Source organism: Neofelis nebulosa, chromosome 5 (assembly GCF_028018385.1).
Source record: "Neofelis nebulosa isolate mNeoNeb1 chromosome 5, mNeoNeb1.pri, whole genome shotgun sequence".
NCBI classification, from domain to species: Eukaryota; Metazoa; Chordata; class Mammalia; order Carnivora; family Felidae; genus Neofelis; species Neofelis nebulosa.
Window position 1 is genome coordinate 92,839,349 of NC_080786.1, and position 19,486 is coordinate 92,858,834.

The 19,486-nt window shown below is 39.5% G+C and overlaps 2 protein-coding genes and 1 pseudogene across 7 annotated transcripts in view; 1 reads left to right on the forward strand and 2 right to left on the reverse strand.

Moving 5' to 3' along the window:
* Window positions 1-6,788, reverse strand: part of GTF2E1 (general transcription factor IIE subunit 1) — a 36,818-nt gene extending 30,030 nt beyond the window's left edge. The window contains exons 1-2 of one of the 6 annotated variants that reach the window (XM_058731261.1): window positions 6,677-6,788; window positions 1,217-1,683 (exon numbers count right to left, since the gene is read on the reverse strand). In XM_058731261.1, coding sequence (XP_058587244.1) covers window positions 1,217-1,664 — 448 coding nt within the window. In that variant the 5' untranslated portion in view covers window positions 1,665-1,683; window positions 6,677-6,788. The other 5 variants (XM_058731262.1, XM_058731256.1, XM_058731258.1 and 2 more) reach the window with 5 other exon arrangements.
* Window positions 6,711-19,486, forward strand: part of RABL3 (RAB, member of RAS oncogene family like 3) — a 38,246-nt gene continuing 25,470 nt past the window's right edge. The window contains exons 1-2 of the mRNA XM_058731263.1: window positions 6,711-6,778; window positions 11,155-11,246. Coding sequence (XP_058587246.1) covers window positions 6,733-6,778; window positions 11,155-11,246 — 138 coding nt within the window. The 5' untranslated portion in view covers window positions 6,711-6,732. The remainder of the gene's footprint in view (window positions 6,779-11,154; window positions 11,247-19,486) is intronic.
* Window positions 17,329-18,511, reverse strand: LOC131512484 (glyceraldehyde-3-phosphate dehydrogenase-like; annotated as a pseudogene).

The window sequence follows — 19,486 nt, forward strand, 5'->3', positions numbered from 1 at the left end:
GACAACAAGACAAAATTACTATACAACCCAGCACTTTAAAGTTTCTGATGTTGGGGTACTTGGGTGGCTCAGTCGGTCAAGTGTCTGACTTCGGCTCAGGTCATGATCTCACTGTTCAGAGTTAGAGCTCCACATCAGGCTCCGTGCTGATGGCCCAGAGCCTGGGGCCTGTTTCAGATTCTGTGTCTCCCTTTCTCCCTCTGCCTCTCCCCCAGTCGTGGTGTCTCTCTCTCTCTCTCAAAAATAAATAAACATTAAAAAAAATTTAAGTTCCTGGTGTTAACACTAAGCATATTGTGTTTTTAGAAAATGCATGTTTTACAATCCTGTGTTGATAAGAAAAATCCTTAAAACCTAAAGCATTTAATTAGATGAAGCAAATTACAGATCATGTTGACAATTCTCTTCCACTAATAAACCTGCAAAAGGTGCCCCTCTTATTTCATCTGGCTGACCCTTATCTTTTAGGTCTCAGCCAGTACTTCTTCCAGAGGCCTTCCCCAAATGCAGATTAGAGGCCCTAGTTAAATACTCCTAATAGAACTTCGTACTTCCACTAACAAAGCATTTAGATACATTGTATTATAACTTTCTGGCAGTGACTGATACAAGTAGACATTCAAATAAATGTTGAAGGAAGAGGTCAAAGAGGTCAGAATGGCTTCAAAGTGGTAGGGAAGCCAACCCTTCAGATTAGGCTACAGCTGCAAATAAGGGGTGGGAGCAGAGGTAGGAGGGCCATGGGTGATAGAGGACACTTCCTTGTGAATGAAAAAGGCAAGCTTCTAAAAGTAGTATGACAGTCAAACAAGAAAGTAAGACTAAGAATGACCATACACGGACTTACGAATCCGTTCAATTTTATAATGATATGCATGACTGGTTCAAAAATTAAACCAGGGACGCCTGGTGGCTCAGTCGGTTAAGCATCTGACTCTTGGTTTCAGCTCAGGTCATCTCACAGTTCATGGGATTGAGCTCCACCTAGGGCCCCAGCTCCACATCGGGCTCCACACTCTCAGCACAGACCCTGCTTGGATTTCTCTCTCTTCCTCTTTCTCTGCCCTTCCCCAGTTTGCATGCATTCTCTCTCTCCCTCTCTCAAAATAAATAAATAAGCTTTTTGAAAAAATTAGATAAACCAATTTAAGAAATACATAGTTTATTTTTTAAAATTACTTAAAAGAAAGATTCATAAATTGGAAAAAAATCTCACCTGTCATAGGATCAAAGAGCTGATTAGCTTCTAAGTCCGTAAAAGTACTACTACAGACAGGACATTTGAAGGAAGCCCGGTTGGTGGAATCTCTCTCATCAGTTTCAATCCTCCTTCTCATGTGGTCCAATTTATATTTTACCACGTTAACAAGAGTACGATAATTAATAAAGTAGTAGTTATGGCGAGTGGTTTTCCCATCTGCAGCAGTCTCTACCCTCATTCTGCATTTGATGAACTTATCTCCCTTTAAATTATTCAAAACTGATCGAAGTTGCTTCCGATCAAACTTGAGCAGCTCCAACATATCCTCCTCTTTCACACAGGGGTTCCGGATCAAGATGTCCAAGGCCAAAGCATGCTCAATGCCATAAAACCCCCGGATCACGTACTTGGCTAGCCTCTTCAATGCTGCAGGAACTTCGGTGAGGACATCTGGGTCTGCCATCTTTAGCAGCAAACTTCAACTTTAAATAAACCAAATTCAGGAAAAAAAAAAAAAAAGGATCAGAAGGACATAGTAATCATTTTAAATCTAGAATTATCAACCCAATAGGGAGCTGGTAGTTACCACCCTTTGAAGTGCCACAAAGGTATCTGAGACATCGTTTTAAGACTTATAGGGGTGCCTGGGTGGCTCAGTCTGTTAAGCATCTGACTTTGGCTCATGTCATGATCTCGCGGTCTGAATTCGAGCCCTGTGTCGGGCTCTGTGCTGACAGCTCACAGCCTGGAGCCTGTTTCAGATTCTGTGTCACCCTCTCTCTCTGACCCTCCCCCATTCATGCTCTCCGTCTCAAAAATAAATAAATGTTAAAAAAAAAATTAAGAAAAAGACTTATAAAGCCTAAGCATTTAACAGAAAACAAGATTTTCCTTTACAGTACACAGATTATACTTTAAAAGCTTCACATATTCCTTAAATGGTCATTTTCATGATCTACTGTGCTTGATTCTAAAAAGAAACTTATTACCAATAGCAGTGTTGTATTATATCAAGCCCACTTTATTTCAGAAAAAGAAACAAAAAAGATAAATGAAGCCTCACTATTCTTAATGCTATAATCTTTGGGAATGCTGGGAAACCCCTGAAAAATCTATCAGCATATCCTTAAAGTGTCTCTATTTCTTTTCTTGAGAAAAATTTTCCTACCAAAATCTATTCTAGGAGGTTTTACATAGTCATGCTTTCACAATAAAATCACAATAAACCAATAAACACATAAGTAATCACCAGATGGGTGTTGGGCAAAATTACTGTTATAAATCTGAAAGAAATTAACACTTGGATCCAGATAGCTTTACCAACCTTGCAAAGTTAAATCTGATGATCAGTTGAGTAAACAGTCAAAAAAAAACAAAACAAAAACAAAAACAACTCAAGATATCTTTAAATACTGGATCCCTTCTTGCAGGACGAAGTACCCAGTTCTCACGTCATGACCCATAAGGCTATCTTCTACAAGCCCACACTGGCATGGGCTAGATTTTCACGTGGCTGTTAAACAGCCTGTGCATTGGAATTCAGTTAGCCTGAGTTTTAGTAGCTGTGTGATCCTGAGCAAATTCCTTAAAACAACTTCAAGCCACATTTTACTCTCTGAGAAATAAGGATATTAATTACCTCAGTGAGGTTATTGTGGTGAATAAATAAGAATGTGAAGCAATATGTGTATTAGGAAACACTTGTTGATAAGGGTAGCTCCCATGTTGGTTTAATCATTAAATCAATACGTGACAGCCAGGCTATCCACACAGACTATGTCAACATTTCCCTACACTATAGGGAAATTTTTAAGAGGCTATTGAACTCTTTCAATAGAGAATCACATTCTTTTATTAATATTAGTTTCTATTGAACCTTTTGTTTATAATCAGTGGTTATCAACAGAATCAGATTTAATACCTTTTTTAGAAGAAATGTCTTTATATCCACAGTACTATACTATCAAGGTATTCCTAAACAACCAATCTATACACATATTTTGGGGGGGGAAATATAATGCCCTATGTGTAATAAAGGAAAGATAAAAGGAAAGTCAGTTACAGTATTTCAGATTGTAAATAATCAGGCAGGAATGACTATATATAAGAGACAAAGCAGGACCTAGATCCAAACCTATTGTAGTCCTAAAACATTCCTGTCATCCCAAGGCTGAAGGATGCTGAGCAAGTACCTGAGTTGAACACAAAAGTAGTATCATAGCATACTACCAGACGCATTTTGTTCTCCTTTCCAATTTGACCCCAGTTTTTTGTTTGCTTTGTTTTACACGCTCAACAGTTGGCAAAACATAACATACAGCCTCTAAAATATCTAACAAACGAAAAATGGCAGACAAATGTCAAAATAAATTACTTTTCCAGTATTATTTCCTACTGTTATATTGCCCTCCCTGACCTCCCACTCCATAAGCTCCATATTCTAGACCAATGGTTCTCAACCCTGGCTGTAAAGCAGAATCATCTGGGGAGCATTTAAAAACACCCATCCTGGGCCCCATTCCCAGATATTTTGTTTCAGCTGGTCTGGGAGAGCCAGGTTAGGCATAGTGTTATTTTATTTATTCTGTTATAACCTGTTATTTATTCTGTGTTCCAACACACAAAGTCTCTGACCACTGTTCCTGACAAATTTGGTGAGTGGCTACTACATGTCCCCCCAATACACATTATCATTTTGCCTGTCTCCTTTGCCTGAAACACCTTAGTGGGCCCTACAGATTTAAGCAGGGAGTGACATGAGGGACTCTGCAGTACAATAGTTTTGGTTTAGAATCCCCGCTCCACCATTTCCTACCGGTGACGTTAGAAAATTCTCAGTTTCCTTATCTATAAGTGATTGATAGCACCCTCCTCGTAGATTTGAAGTACAGATTACCTGAGATAATTCACGTAAAGTGTTCTGCTTTCAGGGCTAAAAACAGAAAAGTGCCATTAAATACGGGCATTGATAATAATACCCTCTATTTAGAAAAGTGACTCTTGTAACAATATGAGAAATGGCCATAAGTATTGAAGATGGAGCCACTGCAAAGCTATTAAGAGCCATGATAACCAAGCCTAAACTAAGGAAGAAAGGACAGGATGAATGAAACTTACTACAAAAACAAAATTAAAAGAATCTGATAATTTATTGGAAATGAGTTACAGAGTGGGAAAATTTTAAATAGCTATTTGGGTTTGTTTGTTTGTTTGTTTGACAACACTTTTTATTATGGTAAAATACACATAACACAAAATTTAGCAATTAACCATTTTGAAGTATACTGTTCAGTGGTATTAAATATATTCATACTGTGGCACAACTATCCCCACCCCCCATCTCCATAACTCTTTGCATCTTGTAAAACTGAAACACTGCACCCATTAAACAACATACTTAATATTATTAAATGACATATAGTTATGTGCTTTGAGCCAGTGTAGCTAGGAAGAGAACACTACTACTAAGAAAAATGAGTTAACACCTGAAAGAGGAACAGGTTTGGAAGAAATGAGGCATTCACTTTTAGATGCTTGTCTTTGAGGATATACCACAGAATGTTCTGTGAAGATGTCCAGCAGGTAGCTGAACAAATGAAACTGGGGCTCAGGAAAGAAGTCATGCTGTTCCAGCTTATGCAAAATCTCTACATTCTAAAATCATCCTTCCTGACATTTTGTTCTCTCCTCTATCATTTCTACTTCCCCACTTAAGCTGAATCTCCTACTTAGTCTTTGGATTTATCATGTTACTTAAGTCAGAGGTCTCAAACTGGCAGCTTCTGTCACATTGTTTGACCCAAAGAACATTTTGAAGATTTTCTGAATTAGTCATCAACACTGAAAAATCGTGAAATTTCACATAAATTTCAACTTTAAGCTTGAAAGTTGGAAATATCTGAGGAAAAAAGTGAGATCATGTTCCCACAGGGAAACAATAACCTGAAGCTGAAGAACAGTTGATGGTTTTAAACAGGGAAGGAGCTTGGCTGGCCTCTGGAGACTTTTGAATGTGTGGCCTTTCGGCATCAACCTGTTTCTTCTTTTTTAGCCTCACAGTCCATCAGTCACCTCCCAGCCTCACCTACCTCCCTAACACAGTCCAGACCCCCAAGGGCAAGTTGGTTTGGTCTTTGAACAATGTATTCTCATCATACAAACATTTAGCCAGGCACAGAGTTGGAGAAACAAAGTTGAAATGCATCCCTTCTCTGCACTGTTGACCCTTGTCAGCCTCATCCCCAGCCACACTGGCATTCTCTCAATTCCAATTCCATAAGCCACACATGCTTTCTCCACTTCCAGGCCTTTGCACATACTGTTCATTCTGCCCACAAAGCTAAGCTCAACTCCCTTCTCCTAATCATCTTTCACATATAAAATGACGTTTCTCAGGGAGACCTTCCCAGATTCCCCCTAGTAGCTTAAATGTTCCCCTTTCACACACAGCGCTTCCCCTTTACTTCTTGCAGTAAATAGAGTTGTACTGTCTTCATGTCCGTCTCTGAGACCAGGGCCTTTATCTTGTTCACCACTTTCTAGCACCCAGCACAGCTAGTCTAGCACTTTCATAAAACTTCCAGGAAGTCTCCTAAGCACGTGTTCAAAATGCCCACCCTGCCAGCTTCCCCCAATTCACTTCCTCCACTGCTGCTTCCAGAGTAGAAAAAGACTACTGAAAACCCTCTCCTTTAACCTCAAGTGGTTTTAAGCAGGCGGTGACAGGATTGAAATTCGCTGTTTTAAAAGGTTATGCTACAGGATGTAAAACAAAGGAGAAAGGAGCGGATGTGGGAATCCAATTAGATTATTTCAGCGTACCACTATTCTGGTTCTAGAAAACCATGGATCCTATACGTCTGTGCTTTTTTTCAGTTACCATGTTCCATGGCACTTTCCATACCTTCGTACATAAAGCGGCATAATCACCGCAAAAACTGCAACCGGCTGCCCTCCACGAGCTCGGTTCTGTAATGTTCACTCCTCCCCGCTGAGAGCCCCCGAGCCCCTAAATTCCCTCGGACTGTGCCAGGTGAGTCCTGGGGCCACACTCGGCGCAGCCAAGCCCGTCCTACCCGAGGTCGCACACGGGCCGCTCCGGGGTCAATGGTTCTTTGGAGGACCACGTCAAGAGAATAGCTAAGGGGATGCGGGTAGCTAAGGAGAAAGGAGAGAAAAGGGGGAGAAACCCTGAAATGCGACGCCGGACGAGGGAATCGAGAACAAGGAACAGGGAGCAAGGTTTACCAAAACGAATCTTCGAACACTCCCACTACAGCTTCCCTCAGCGCCTCAACTACCGGCTTAAACGAGCCACGCCACTAGTGCGACAAAGACAATTCCTTATTCCTGCGACCAGCTTTGGAATCCACCCACCACTTTTAACCGTACCGGCCAATCAGCACAGTGAGGCCTCCGATCAAGACAGTCACACCCCCGATTAGCCAATGAAATTGAAGACTGTCTCTTCCATACCCAGCTCTGGTTGGCCTACCATCCCGGAACAGGCGTTAACTCCGGGCTGTGGCAAGATGGCGTCCCTGGATCGGGTGAAGGTACTGGTATTGGGAGACTCAGGTGAGCGGCTTAATCCACCTCTAGAGTTCCTGACACTGTTGAGTTATCTGATAACCCTCTTCCTTCGCTACTCTCCCGCTTCTCCAACGAACTGGCTCTGACCGTGGCTGAAAGCCCTCTCAAGGTCTAAAAACTACACTTCCCAGAGGACTTTGCTCTGACGAAGGTGGCGTTGCAGGTGGGGGGCGCGGAGCCCCGACCTTTCTCCGCCTTCGCAGCTTTCCAAGCCGGTCTCCCGGGCGACCGCATCCTAGCTTGTATTGCCGATTCCTTTGTTTTAAGAGATACGCAGACATTGAGTATTGTATTGGGCGCTGTAAGAAAGATACAGAAGCTGGGATCGTGCCTTCAAGAGAGTTTGTTCATTACGGAATTCAAACATGCACTAAGAAAAATGACACTGTTCCAACTGCTTTACAGATATTGACTCATTTAATGTGAGACCAGCCCTATTAACCCCATTTTACAGATGAGAAAAGTGAAGAGGAGAGATATAAATGACAGAAGCTGTTTGAACCCAGAGTCTACGCACTTAAACACTAAGTCATGTTATGAAATGAAATATTGGGTTGCAGTCCTGTTTTAGTCCTGTTTTACTCTCAGCTGGGCTTCTTGATTTCTTTGTTCTCTTTAATCCTAATTGAAAACCTATTATGTACTAGGTTGTAAGAAAAAGAGCAATTAAGATAAGGCTATATTATGAAACAGCTAGGATTTAATGCTGAGCTCAATTTAATTCTAGTGTTAAAATTCTTCTTTTGACACCTTGGACTTTTGAGAACTAGAAGTGAGGTCTGCATTTACCCCTCTCACCTCACTACCATTCTCTTTCTTACCATAACTTCCAGTCCTGTGCTCATTAAGAACTTGGAATAAATGCTAACCTTGCATTTCGTGGATGTCCTTTTCTGGAGTTGACCTCTGAATGTGTGCTGTAAGCAAAGACATTATGCAAAATGCATGGAAGATATACCATGGAGAGGATACACCCTAAACAACTTGAAAACTAGCCTTACAGACTGTAAACAGTTGTGGTGGAGAGGAGGAAGTTAAGAATGTTTCCACATTGCCTGAAGATTATTTGCATTCCAAAATGTTTTATAGATAGCATTATTTAATATCCCCTTAAGAAAGTTGCATTATGAAATTCTTTTCATATAATCCAAGTTATCAACTCCAGTTCTTTAGCTTGAAGTGATGCTGAAGTTAATGAAGTCACTCAGCTAGTAATAATGGTCTAATGGGACTTGGCAAGAGTATAAGCAAGTAGAATTTGAGACAAATTCAGAGCTAACGTGGTTCATGATGTATAAAGTGGGCTTTCTCCCTCATTTTTAATTCACTTTTCTATCACATCTAACCAACGCTTGATGTTCCATATTGTTGGAATTAGTCAGTTTCTTTCTTTTTCACAAAAATACTTAAGTACCTGCTACATAGCAGGCACTATAGTAAGTGCTGAGGCTGTAACTGTGAAATCAATGCATTACATAACAGGGTTGAATTGGCTGCTGCATTAAATGTGGAAAAATGATCAGGCAATTAGTAAGCTTTTCTTTTTCCTGATAGCCTGGTTGTAAAACAGAAGACACAGTCACGCCCACTTGATTGATCTTGTCACACGTTCACGGACATTAGGCTATGCATGCAAAGTCGGTTATTGCCTTTTTGTCATTTCCCTTTTAACACTGATTTAATAACAGGTAAGGATATGCTTTTTACACTTCATCTGCCTTTGTATTCAGACTTCAAAGTTTATTTTTGAATAAAGTCTTATTTCCCCTGTGAAATGTTGAGGATTTCACAAACATATAAAAGAATGACTTGAAATGTAGAGATTTGTTTTATATCCCCTAGAGATAGTTGATAATTTAGTTAGGAATCCTGAAAGTCTCACTAATACACACATACGTTTTTCCTCTTTGTTCTTTCAGAGATAAGAGATATGCTTAACACATTACCAGCAACTATATTTGGAACTGGCATTTATTTAATTATATTGGACTTTTTCCCCTAAGCAAATCAAGGGCATTCTTTTGATCTAATTCGATTCTAATGGTAAAAGCATAGAATTAGTACCTCCCAAAATTCTTAAAGAAATGAATAGTCAGCCAATTTTCTTGGCACTTCAGTAGTTCTTACTGCTGACAATCTATCCAGGGTTAGTCAACTCTTCCCACCCAAAGCAGTTAATTCATGGAGAGCTATACAATATTAACTGCATAGAGATGTTTGCTGACACAGTTAAGCTTAACTAGAAGCTCAAACCTTGCATCAGGCTGGTAACCAAGCGTCTAGATATATGTCTCCAACATAGACAACCTACATGGAAACACCAATCAACAATATGCCCTAAAGGTCACAGATGTCAAATGCAGTGCGGTAAATATAAAGACAGAGCCAAATTTGGGTACTCAAAAATCTAAAAGTCTGTGTTGAAAAAAATAAAAAGAATTAAAAGGAAACCTGAGAAAATGTTTGACTCAACTGCATGAGACAGCTAATATATAAAGAGGTTATGTAAATTGATAACCCTAAACCCATTAGATAAATGGGCAGAGAACATCACCAGATAATTTCGTAAGAGAGGAAAGACAACTGATTAACAAAGATTGTAATGGATATCTTTACCAGAAGGTAAAGAAATGCAGACTAAAGCAAGATGTCACTTTTTTTTTTTTATCAAATTAACATAGATGAAAAAGCAACAACATACATACTCTTGAGGTGCAACAGGATCTGCAGGCTTATATGTGTGGCTGGTGGCAGAGTAACCAGATGAAAGTTGTCAACATATATCAAGAACTTTAAATGTTCATTTCGCTTCTGGAAGGGTATACTATGGAAATCATTTTAATTTGAAACAAAAATTTAAACAAGTCTTTTCTTAGCATAGTGAAAAGTTCAAAACATATCTAATAATGAGGGAATGGTTAAGTAAATTGTTATGTCTACTCTCTGAACTACTATGGAGACATTAAAAATGTTTCTGAAGAGATACCTGGTTGGCTCAATCAGTTGAACATCCGACTTCAGCTCAAGTCATGATCTCAAGGTTCTTGAGTTTAAGCCCCACATCTGGCTGGCTAGCAATCAACGCAGAGCCCTCTTCGGATCCTCTGTTCCCCTCTCCCTGCCCTTGCGCTCTCTCAAAAATAAATAATTTTTTTAAATGTTTATGAAGATTCTGTAATAACATGGAAAAATTTAACCCCTAAATAAATATTAATTAAGGCACTGTTCTGGAGACTGGAGATGAAAACAATGTGTAAAACCTAGTCCCAACCCTCAAAGAACTTAAACTGAGTGAATAAAAACTATAAACAAAGAAGTGTAATAATATGTTTTTTAAGTGCTTTGTAGAAAAATGTACAGGGCACAGAGGAGACCCAGAGGATGGTGGATAGTGTGCTTAGTTCTACCTTTGTGTAGTTGAAGAAAACTTTAGAACTAGAAAGATGCTGAGTCTTGAAAGATTAATTCACCAGGCCAATTTGGGAGCGAAAATGAATGGGCAGGATGGGGAGAATATTTCAGACCAAACCAGCTATGTAAACAAAGGCGGGTATTGTCTTTAAGTTCACCATGTATATATTCACAATAACAACCTACTTTTAGAAACCCCCTGCTAATGGTATTAAATAAACCTACATGTTGCTATTTATAGGTCTCTTCAGGCCGTTTTTCCTTTTTTAAAATTCATTCCAGATTGTCTGTAAATATAACTCTTTATAATAAAAAATAAACATAATTAATAGGTTCATACACAGTAATGCACACAAACAGGTGGTCTAAATTTTTGATACAACTAGTGTTACATAAAGATTCACCAGCTATGCTTGTTACAGTGGCATCCCAAAATGCTATTAATTGAATGAGTGACTCTACATACAGGTATACAGAAGAACTCATTCTCTTTCTTCTTCATCTAGATCTCCAAATGCTACTTCTAGCATTAATAACTACATTATCTTGAACCCAGTGGGTCTACAAGAAAATAAAGTTATGCCTTAAGGTAAAGGACCATGATGTAGAAGAGGGAATAGAGTAGTTCTATTTTCCCAAAGGGTCAAGTCTGAGCCAGGTTGTTGACTGCCTTTTAGAAATCATTATATAGGAGAACTAGAGGGTCTAAATATGAAATTGTGAAATGGTGAGTCCCTGTCACAATATTCAAGTACAATTTGAGAGAACCACTGTCTTTAACCATCTTCTCTGTATCAATAAAGCTTATTAAGTGGTTGGTATGGTATGACTACCCTTCAGCCAACCATACTTTACCTATCATTATTACTGCATATGCTCAGTCTTACTTTTGTCATAAAGGATATTTCAGCATATCTCTTACATGACTAGAGTTCTTAAATCTTTTACAGGTGTTGGGAAATCTTCACTGGTTCATCTTCTGTGCCAAAATCAAGTACTGGGAAATCCATCATGGACTGTGGGCTGCTCAGTAGATGTGAGAGTATGTGTTTCCGATATTTTAGTTTTTCTTTAGTCATATTAAAGATCAGTCCTTCAAACTACATGATCAAATTATAGTACTGTAGTCAAAACTGATACTAATAGCTAGGCTTTATTAACTACCTACTCTGTGTTAGATACTATGCCAAATGCCTTGTATGTCTTTTCTTATTTAATCTTTTTTAAACTGAGACATAACTGGAGAAACTAAGACATGGAGAAGTAAACTACCTTGATCAAATTCACTCAGTGCAAAAAAAGCAGAGTTAAGATTGGATCCTAGACTTAACCCAGTCCATGGCCATACCACCCTGAATGCACCTGATCTCTATCTATCTAAATAGTCTTAATCCAGAGACTTCTGTGTTAATTACTGTGTTATATACCCAGAGTTCACTTAACATGCTCCATAAATAATTCTATCTAATCCTTTGGCACTAAGACTGACAACTTGGGGCTAGAAATATAAAGTCAAAAGCTTCTGGAGCCTTATGTCTGGGTCTTCTTCTCTTCCACTTCACATTTAGCAAACTTGGGTGCAGTTTCCTAACTCTCTATCTTCCCAGATACTGTTGGTCTTTGCTAATCCCAACTAGTCCTGTCCAAGTGTCTCTTCTGCTAGCATACATCTCTCCATTGACTTAAGAAATGAAAAGGGAAGGAATTGTAATTAGTTCAATTGACAGTTATTTTCCTTCAGTTCTTTGAAGCTGTTGTCCCACAGACTGTGACTTATATTTCTACTGATTAGAAATCTTTTGTCAGCCTAATTATTATTCCTTTTTAAGGTAATTTCTTCTCTCTAGTTGCTTTTAAAAGATTTTTTTTTTTTTGATGTTCTGTAGTTTTGCTAACTTATGTCTAGGTATGTGTTCATTTTAGTCATCCTGTCATAAGGTTGTGCCTCTCCTGTCTGTCTTTATTTTTCAAATTTTTTAGCCACTATCTGTTGTCTTCCCTCGTTGACTCTGTCTTCTCCTTTTGAACTTGTATTAGATTTTTTTTAATGTTTATTTATTTTTGAGACAGAAAGAGACAGAGCATGAGCAGGGGAGGGGCAGAGAGAGAGGGAGACACAGACTCCGAAGCAGCTCCAGGCTCCGAGCCGTCAGCACAGAGCCCGACGCGGGGCTGGAACTCACGAAGCGCGAGATCGTGACCTGAGCCGAAGTCGGACGCCCAACCAACTGAGCCACCCAGGTGCCCCAAAACTTGTATTAGATTTTTATTCTCTGTATCTTTTAATTGTACTTACATGTTTTCTATTTTTTGTTTCTCCTTTGTGTGTTCTGGATCATGTATTCATATCTGCCTTCCAGTTAATTAAGAATTTTTTGGGGCGCCTCGGTTAAGCGTCTGACTTCGGCTCAGGTCATGATCTCAGATTCGTGAATTTGAGCCCCGCATAAGGCTCTGTGCTGACAGCTCAGAGCCTGGAGCCTGCTTCAGATTCTGTGTCTCCCTCTGTCTCTGCCCCTCCCCCACTCACACTCTGTCTCCATCTCTCTCTCAAAAAATAAATAAACATTAAAAAAAAATTTTTAAAAAGAATCTCTTCAATTATGTCTAATCTGCTTTTTAATATATCCACCAAGTTTTTCATCTCAGTAACTATAATTTTTTGTTTCTAGATATTCCTTTTGGTTCCTTTTCAAATGTCAAAATCTTTCAAAATATCCTGACCTTTCATTATGGTTTTACTTTTTATTTTATTAACATAGTATTTTATGGTTTCTTTTGGATTGTTTTATTTTTTTCTGAGTGGGTGATTGATATTCAACTTGCTGTGTATGCTGACTATACTTCATGAAAATGTATGTCTTTGTATGGTTTATAATTCTTTGAAGATGATCACATCTTCAGCAGGATATTTTTTTTCTTCTTCCCTGTGGAAATTTTGTGTGCTTATTGTGAAAGTACAGTACCTTTTCATTTCTGTTGCTGCCAGAGCCCTAGGAATTTCAAGGGTACTTACAATTTTACAACTAGGAGTCTCCATGCCACCTAGATAATGTATATTCTTTAAGTTTCCGATTCTAGTACAGGCCTGTGGTTTTCATTTTTTGTGGACCCTCTATCTGTTCTGTACCACCCCTACCTGAAGTCCCTGACAGAAAGTTTTTCCTACTTTCCTGAACCAGTGGACAGTTCTTCCTACTCTCTTTGACTGGGCAGCTCACCAAGGGTCCAGATTTCACGAAGGGAACTGTAGTCTCGTCTTTGTCACCCACTCATATATATTCTGCCTTAGAAGCCAGAAAACAGGGGCACCTGGGTAGCTCAGTCAGTTAAGCATCCAACTTCATCTCGGGTCATGATCTCACAGTTCATGAGATTGAGACCCATGTCGGGCTCTGCACTGACAGCACAGAGCCTGCTTCAGATTGTCTGTCTCCCTCTCTCTCTGCCTCTCTCTCTCAGCCTCTCTCTCTCTTTCTTTCTCTCTCAAAAATAAATAAACATTAAAAAAAAAACAGAAAACAGATCTCTATTCCTGGATGGACACTAAAACTCCAGGGACCAGCCCCTGAAGCTGTCTCCTCTGAATCTGGGTCAGTTCCCACTTCTCACTCTAATTTTAAGTTCTTCATTTCTGGCATTTCAGGATTTCCCTTTCTTTTTCTTGAACTTGTCCTCTTTATTTTATAAAAATATTTTTATGGCATTTCTGTGAATTTGAAGTCAGAGGGGACCTGTATGTGTCATTTCATCCTGCTATGTTCCCAAATTCTTGGATATAGGAGAAAAACAAATACTAGATAATGAGTTCATTTGGCAACTTGCCAATAGCAAGTTCTGGACCGAATTTCCTTTTGGACTTTTCGCAATCCCTTTCTGTGGGAAAGCATAATACTGAAAAGAAACTTAGATTTAAACTCCCACTTCCTGGGTCAGTTCCCATATTGCCTTTTGCTTCCTCAAGAGTGACTTTAGAGTAATCAGTTTACTTCTCTGAGCCTTAGTTTATCCTCTACAGAATATAGGTAAATAATGCCTGCTTTAGCTAGCCTTCAGGTTTGTAGGTTATGTTATACTGTGACTGATTTTACTGGAATGAGTCTGGTACTAATTGACTCCTATAAAGCCAGGCTGGCCTGAACTGCATTATTGTTGAAGAATGGGGCATATGGAGGTGAAAGTTATAACTCTTCACTGTGTCTTGAGCTAGTTGGTCTCTGTCTTTCATCTTTGAGAAGAATGCATTTCTTGAATGACAACATAAGTGAAAGGCATTTGTAAATGATAATCTTAAGGAAAGTTGTCATAGACATGTAAATTGTTTTGACTACTGTTGTAATAAAGTAAACGGTTCTTCCCTCTAGCAAGAATGATTAAATCTGATAAAAACCATTACCTAAATAGCTTGGAATACTTTCTTCTGTAGCAGCTTTTGTATTGCAGTTATAGCTTCTATGTTATTGAAACCAGAGAGAGGGTATCTCCAGAATCCAGGTAGATGTGTTAATACACTCTTTTCAAAACTCTTAGAAACAATTGTCTGTTTTAGCTCATTTTACATCTAAGAGCTTACTAAAAATAGAGATAATAAAGGTGATAATGTAATTGTTTAATTCAAGTATTGGGTGAAACTAATGAGCTTAATGTATGTACTCAGTAATTACTAACATTTTGGATTTAGTATGCATTGGAGAGGTATTCATAACTGAATTGAAGGGAAAAGGGAAAAGTTTTATTTTACAGTACTCTTCATTCATGACTGTCTTCTAATTTTGTTGCCCCAAGTCTAATGGGACTAATATAAATGCATGGCTACTCTTAATCATGAAAACAAGACTTACAGAATTTTAATCTTTTCGCAAATTATAAATAAGGAAATTGACTCGTAATTTATTGTTCACTTTAATGGGATTTTAACTCTCTAATTTACACATTGCATACAATCAATATTTATTGACTTCCTCTTTGGGCAGCATAATAACGTGCAAGCACTGAGGAGAAATTTAAAAAGAAAAGACAATCTCTATCCTCACTAAGAATGTGAAGTAGGATCTAGTAGGTGGCACAAAGTTCATATATATGAATAATTTTAAAAATAACATACTGGGGTGCCTGGGTGGCTCAGTCGGTTAAGTGTCTGACTTCAGCTCAGGTCATGATCTCATGGTTCGTGGGTTCGAGCCCCGCATCGGGCTCTGTGCTGACAGCTTGCTCAGAGCCTGGAGCCTGCTTCGGATTCTGTGCCTTCTTCTGTCTCTGTCCTTCTGCCTCTTTTGCACTCTGTCTCTTTCTGCCTCTCAAAAATAAATAAATGTTAAAAAAAATTTTTTTTTAAAGAAATAAATAACAATAGTACTGAATGATGGCTTACTTTGCCTAAGCACCGATTTTACAAACTAATTCAAGTGATTCCCACAACAACCTTTCCAGATAGGTGCTCTTAGTGCCCCTATTTGATACATGAAGCAGTAGAGGCACAGAGGTGTTAAATGTCTTGTCCAAGGTCACATTGCTAGTTAGTGATGGGTTGGAATTCAAACCCAGGTGGTCTGGTTCAAGAGCCTGTACTCTTGAGCACTATTCTGTACTGCCTCATGTTCCAGAATGGTATTAAGAAAAAGTATTCTGCTGTTAAATACAGTAACCACTAGACTAATTGTGGCAATTTAAATTTAAATTAAATTAAATTAAAATTTTAGTTCCTCAGTTAAACAAACTAGCAACATTTGAACTGCCCAATAGTAACATGTTGCCAGTGGTTACTGTATTGGACATTTCCATCATTGCAGAACATTCTGAGACAGCACTGATAGACAACATTTATAGAGAAGGTTAAGTGTTAATAGCAGTTCAAGAGAAAAAGTTGAGGTGCTTGTAAAGAATGGAAAATTATATTGGGTGTCAATGATTGAACAGGTGGCCTGGACAATGGACAAATAGACTGACTATTCCTCAAGAAGGAGGATATATATTATAGGTGAAAGAGAAGTAAATGATAATAAATTCACTTCTGGACATGATGAAGGGAAGTATCTATGAGCTCTCCAACTGAAACTGTCCAGAAGGCATTCAGAGATGAGGTAGGGAAGCTTAAGAGAGAATTCTAAATTGGACTCATCTATATAGATATAATCCCAGACCGTGAGAGATGGTGAGTTTTTCCAAAAAGTGAATTTAGAAAGAGAAGACCTGAGAGAAAACCTTGGGGTATATTTGGAGAGTTGAAGATGAGAAGAGAGGTCAGAGAAAGATTGATCAAAGAGGTAAGAAGAGGGGCGCCTGGGTGGCGCAGTCGGTTAAGCATCCGACTTCAGCCAGGTCACGATCTCACGGTCCGTGAGTTCGAGCCCCGTGTCAGGCTCTGGGCTGATGGCTCGGAGCCTGGAGCCTATTTCCGATTCTGTGTCTCCCTCTCTCTCTGCCCCTCCCCCGTTCATGCTCTGTCTCTCTCTATCCAAAAATAAATAAAAAACGTTGAAAAAAAAATTTTTTTTTAAAATAAAAAAAAATAAAAATAAAAAAGAGGTAAGAAGATAGCCAAGATGATGAAATACCACAAGAGTAAATGGAGATGAGAATTTCATGAAGGAGAGAATGAGTTTTGATATGAAATGCTATAGAGGTGTAAGAACTGAGAGAGAGGGAAAAAATGGTGATGATGAAGTCATTCCTGACCTTTGACCTTTGACCTTGCAATGGAAAGTTAGTAGTAGAAACCAAATGATGTGAGTAGGCAAAGAGGAAATAGAGACAAGTTTAAATCCATCTTTCACAAAGTTTAGAGGTTAAATAAAGGAGTGAATGGGTACAGAATAGAAGGGAAAGCGACAGTCTTTTTTTTAAAAACAGTCTTTTTTTAAAAAAAAGTCTTTTTTTTAAATGTGAGCTTGGCTAAAGGCAAAATAAGATTACTAGAAAGGAAGAGGCAATTAGCAGTAACCTTTATATTTTTCATTCATCCATTTGTTCCTTTAGTACATATATTACATGCCTCCCGAGTTTCAGACACTGCAAGGAATTGGAAGCATAGCAGCAAATTAGACAAGTTTGGCAGTATACTTTTTTGATGGTACATGACAAGGTAGGGGTCCCCAAACTCCTCCCCTTCTTTGGGGGGTCTGGAATGGAAACTGTATAGAGGTCAGAAGATTCTCAGTGTGTTGGGGAATGGGTTGGGCCAAGGACTTCCCAGCAGCTGAGGGCCTCTCTCTTCTTGCTTTCATTGGTGCTGGTGGTCCAGGGAGCTCTTACTCCTTAGCCCATGTGGACCATAACGTCTACCACCCATTGCCATAGCCAAATTCATTGTCATACCAGGAAATGAGCTTGACAAAGTGGTGATTGAAGGCAATGCCAGCCCAGCATTGGAAGAGTGGGTGTCACTGTTAAAGTTGCAGGAGACAACCTGGTCCTCAGTGTAGCCCCAGATGCCCTTAAGGGGTCCTCTGATCCCTGCTTCACCACCTTCTTGATGTCATTGTGTTTGGCAGCTTTCTCTAGGTGGCAGGTCAAATCCATGACTAACACGCTGAGGGTAGGGACATGGAAGGCCATACCAGTGAGTTTCCCATTCAGCTCAGGGATGACCTTACCCATAGCCTTGGTGGTGCCAGTAGAAGCAGTTATGATATTCTGTGCAGCCCCGTGGCCATCATGCCACAGCTTCTCAGAGGGACCACCCATGGTCTTCTGGGTGGCAGTGATGGCATGCACTGTGGTCATGTGTCCCTCCATGATCCCACAGTTGTCACAGATGACCTTGGCCAGAGGTGCAAAGTAGTTGGTGGTGCAGGAGGCATTGCTAACAATCTCGACGGAGTTGTATTTCTCATGGTTCATGCCCATCACAAACTTGGCCACTTCAGCAGAAGGGGCAGAGATGATGACCCTCTTGGCCCCATCCTTCAAGTGAGCCCCAGCTTTCTCCATGGTGATGAAGACCCAGTGGACTCCACAACATACTCAGCATCAGCATCACTCCATTTGATGTTAGCGAGATCTTGCTCCTAGAAGACAGAATTAGGCTTTCCATTGATGGCAAGTTTCCCATTCTCAGCCTTGACTGTGCTGTTGAGTTTGCCATGGGTGGAATCATACTGGAACATGTCCATGTTGTTAAGGTCAACGAAGGGGTCATTGATGACAACAGTATCCACTTTGCCAGAGTCAAAAGGAACCGTGGTGACCAGGCGCCCAATATGGCCAAACCCATTTACTCCAGGCTTCACCATTGTGTCTCAGGGATGTGGCTGGCACTGCATCAGAAGATGTGGCTGTCTGTCAAAGGGGGAAGAGCAGGGGCACCTGGATGGCTCAGTTGGTTAAGCGCCTGACTCCTGGTTTCGGCTCAGGTCATGATCTTACAGTTTGTGCAGAGCCCGCTTGGGGTTCTCTCTCTCTCTCTCTCTCTCTTTCTCTCAAAATAAATAAATAAATAAATAAACTTAAAAAAAAATTTTTAAATAAAAGGGTGGAGGAAGAGCAGAGAGCCTCTTCATGCTTTATAAAAGTTACAAATAATAGGGGCACCTGGGTGGCTCAGTTGGTTGGGCATCTGACTTCAGCTCAGGTCATGATCTCACAGCTAATGGGTTTGAGCCCTGCATCTGGCTCTGTGCTGACAGCTCAGAGCCTGGAGCCTGCTTTGGATTCTGTGTCTCCCTCTCTCTCTCTGCCCCTCCCCAACTCATGCTCTGTCTCTCTCTCCATCAAAAATAAATAAACATTAAAAAATTTCAAATAAAAGTTACAAGTAATAGGTAAACTCCTCAAATGAGGTAAAGCCTTTCGTACTTAGTCTTGATATAGTTTCTAATAAAAAATCAAAAGGTGAGTAAATGAGAAGTACCAAAGTGACAGCAGCATTGAGGAGTCTGGTTCCTTTTCCCACTTAATTAGCAGCATATACTGTTGCTACATTTTGAGAAAATCCTTGCTTGCATAGTTGTCAAGTCTTTAATGACTTAAAGTATCAGATACTTGATGACCTGATTTAAATATAAAACATATTTCTTATAATTTGCCATTACTCTCAGTCATGCTGGGCTCTTAGCATTGCACCAACTTACCACTTACTGTATCCAGAGCAATACTTGTTGTAATGTCAAGTTTTCCCTTGGAGACCACTCACCCATATGAAAGATATGTCATAGCTACAAACTATAAGCCACTGGTTTAAAATTCTTAGGACTCATTCCATTTGAATTAAGTTAAGCTAAATATTAGTTGAGCAAGTTGGAAAGGAAGAAGGGTACCTTCTCTTGTAATTCTGGAAGGAGACAA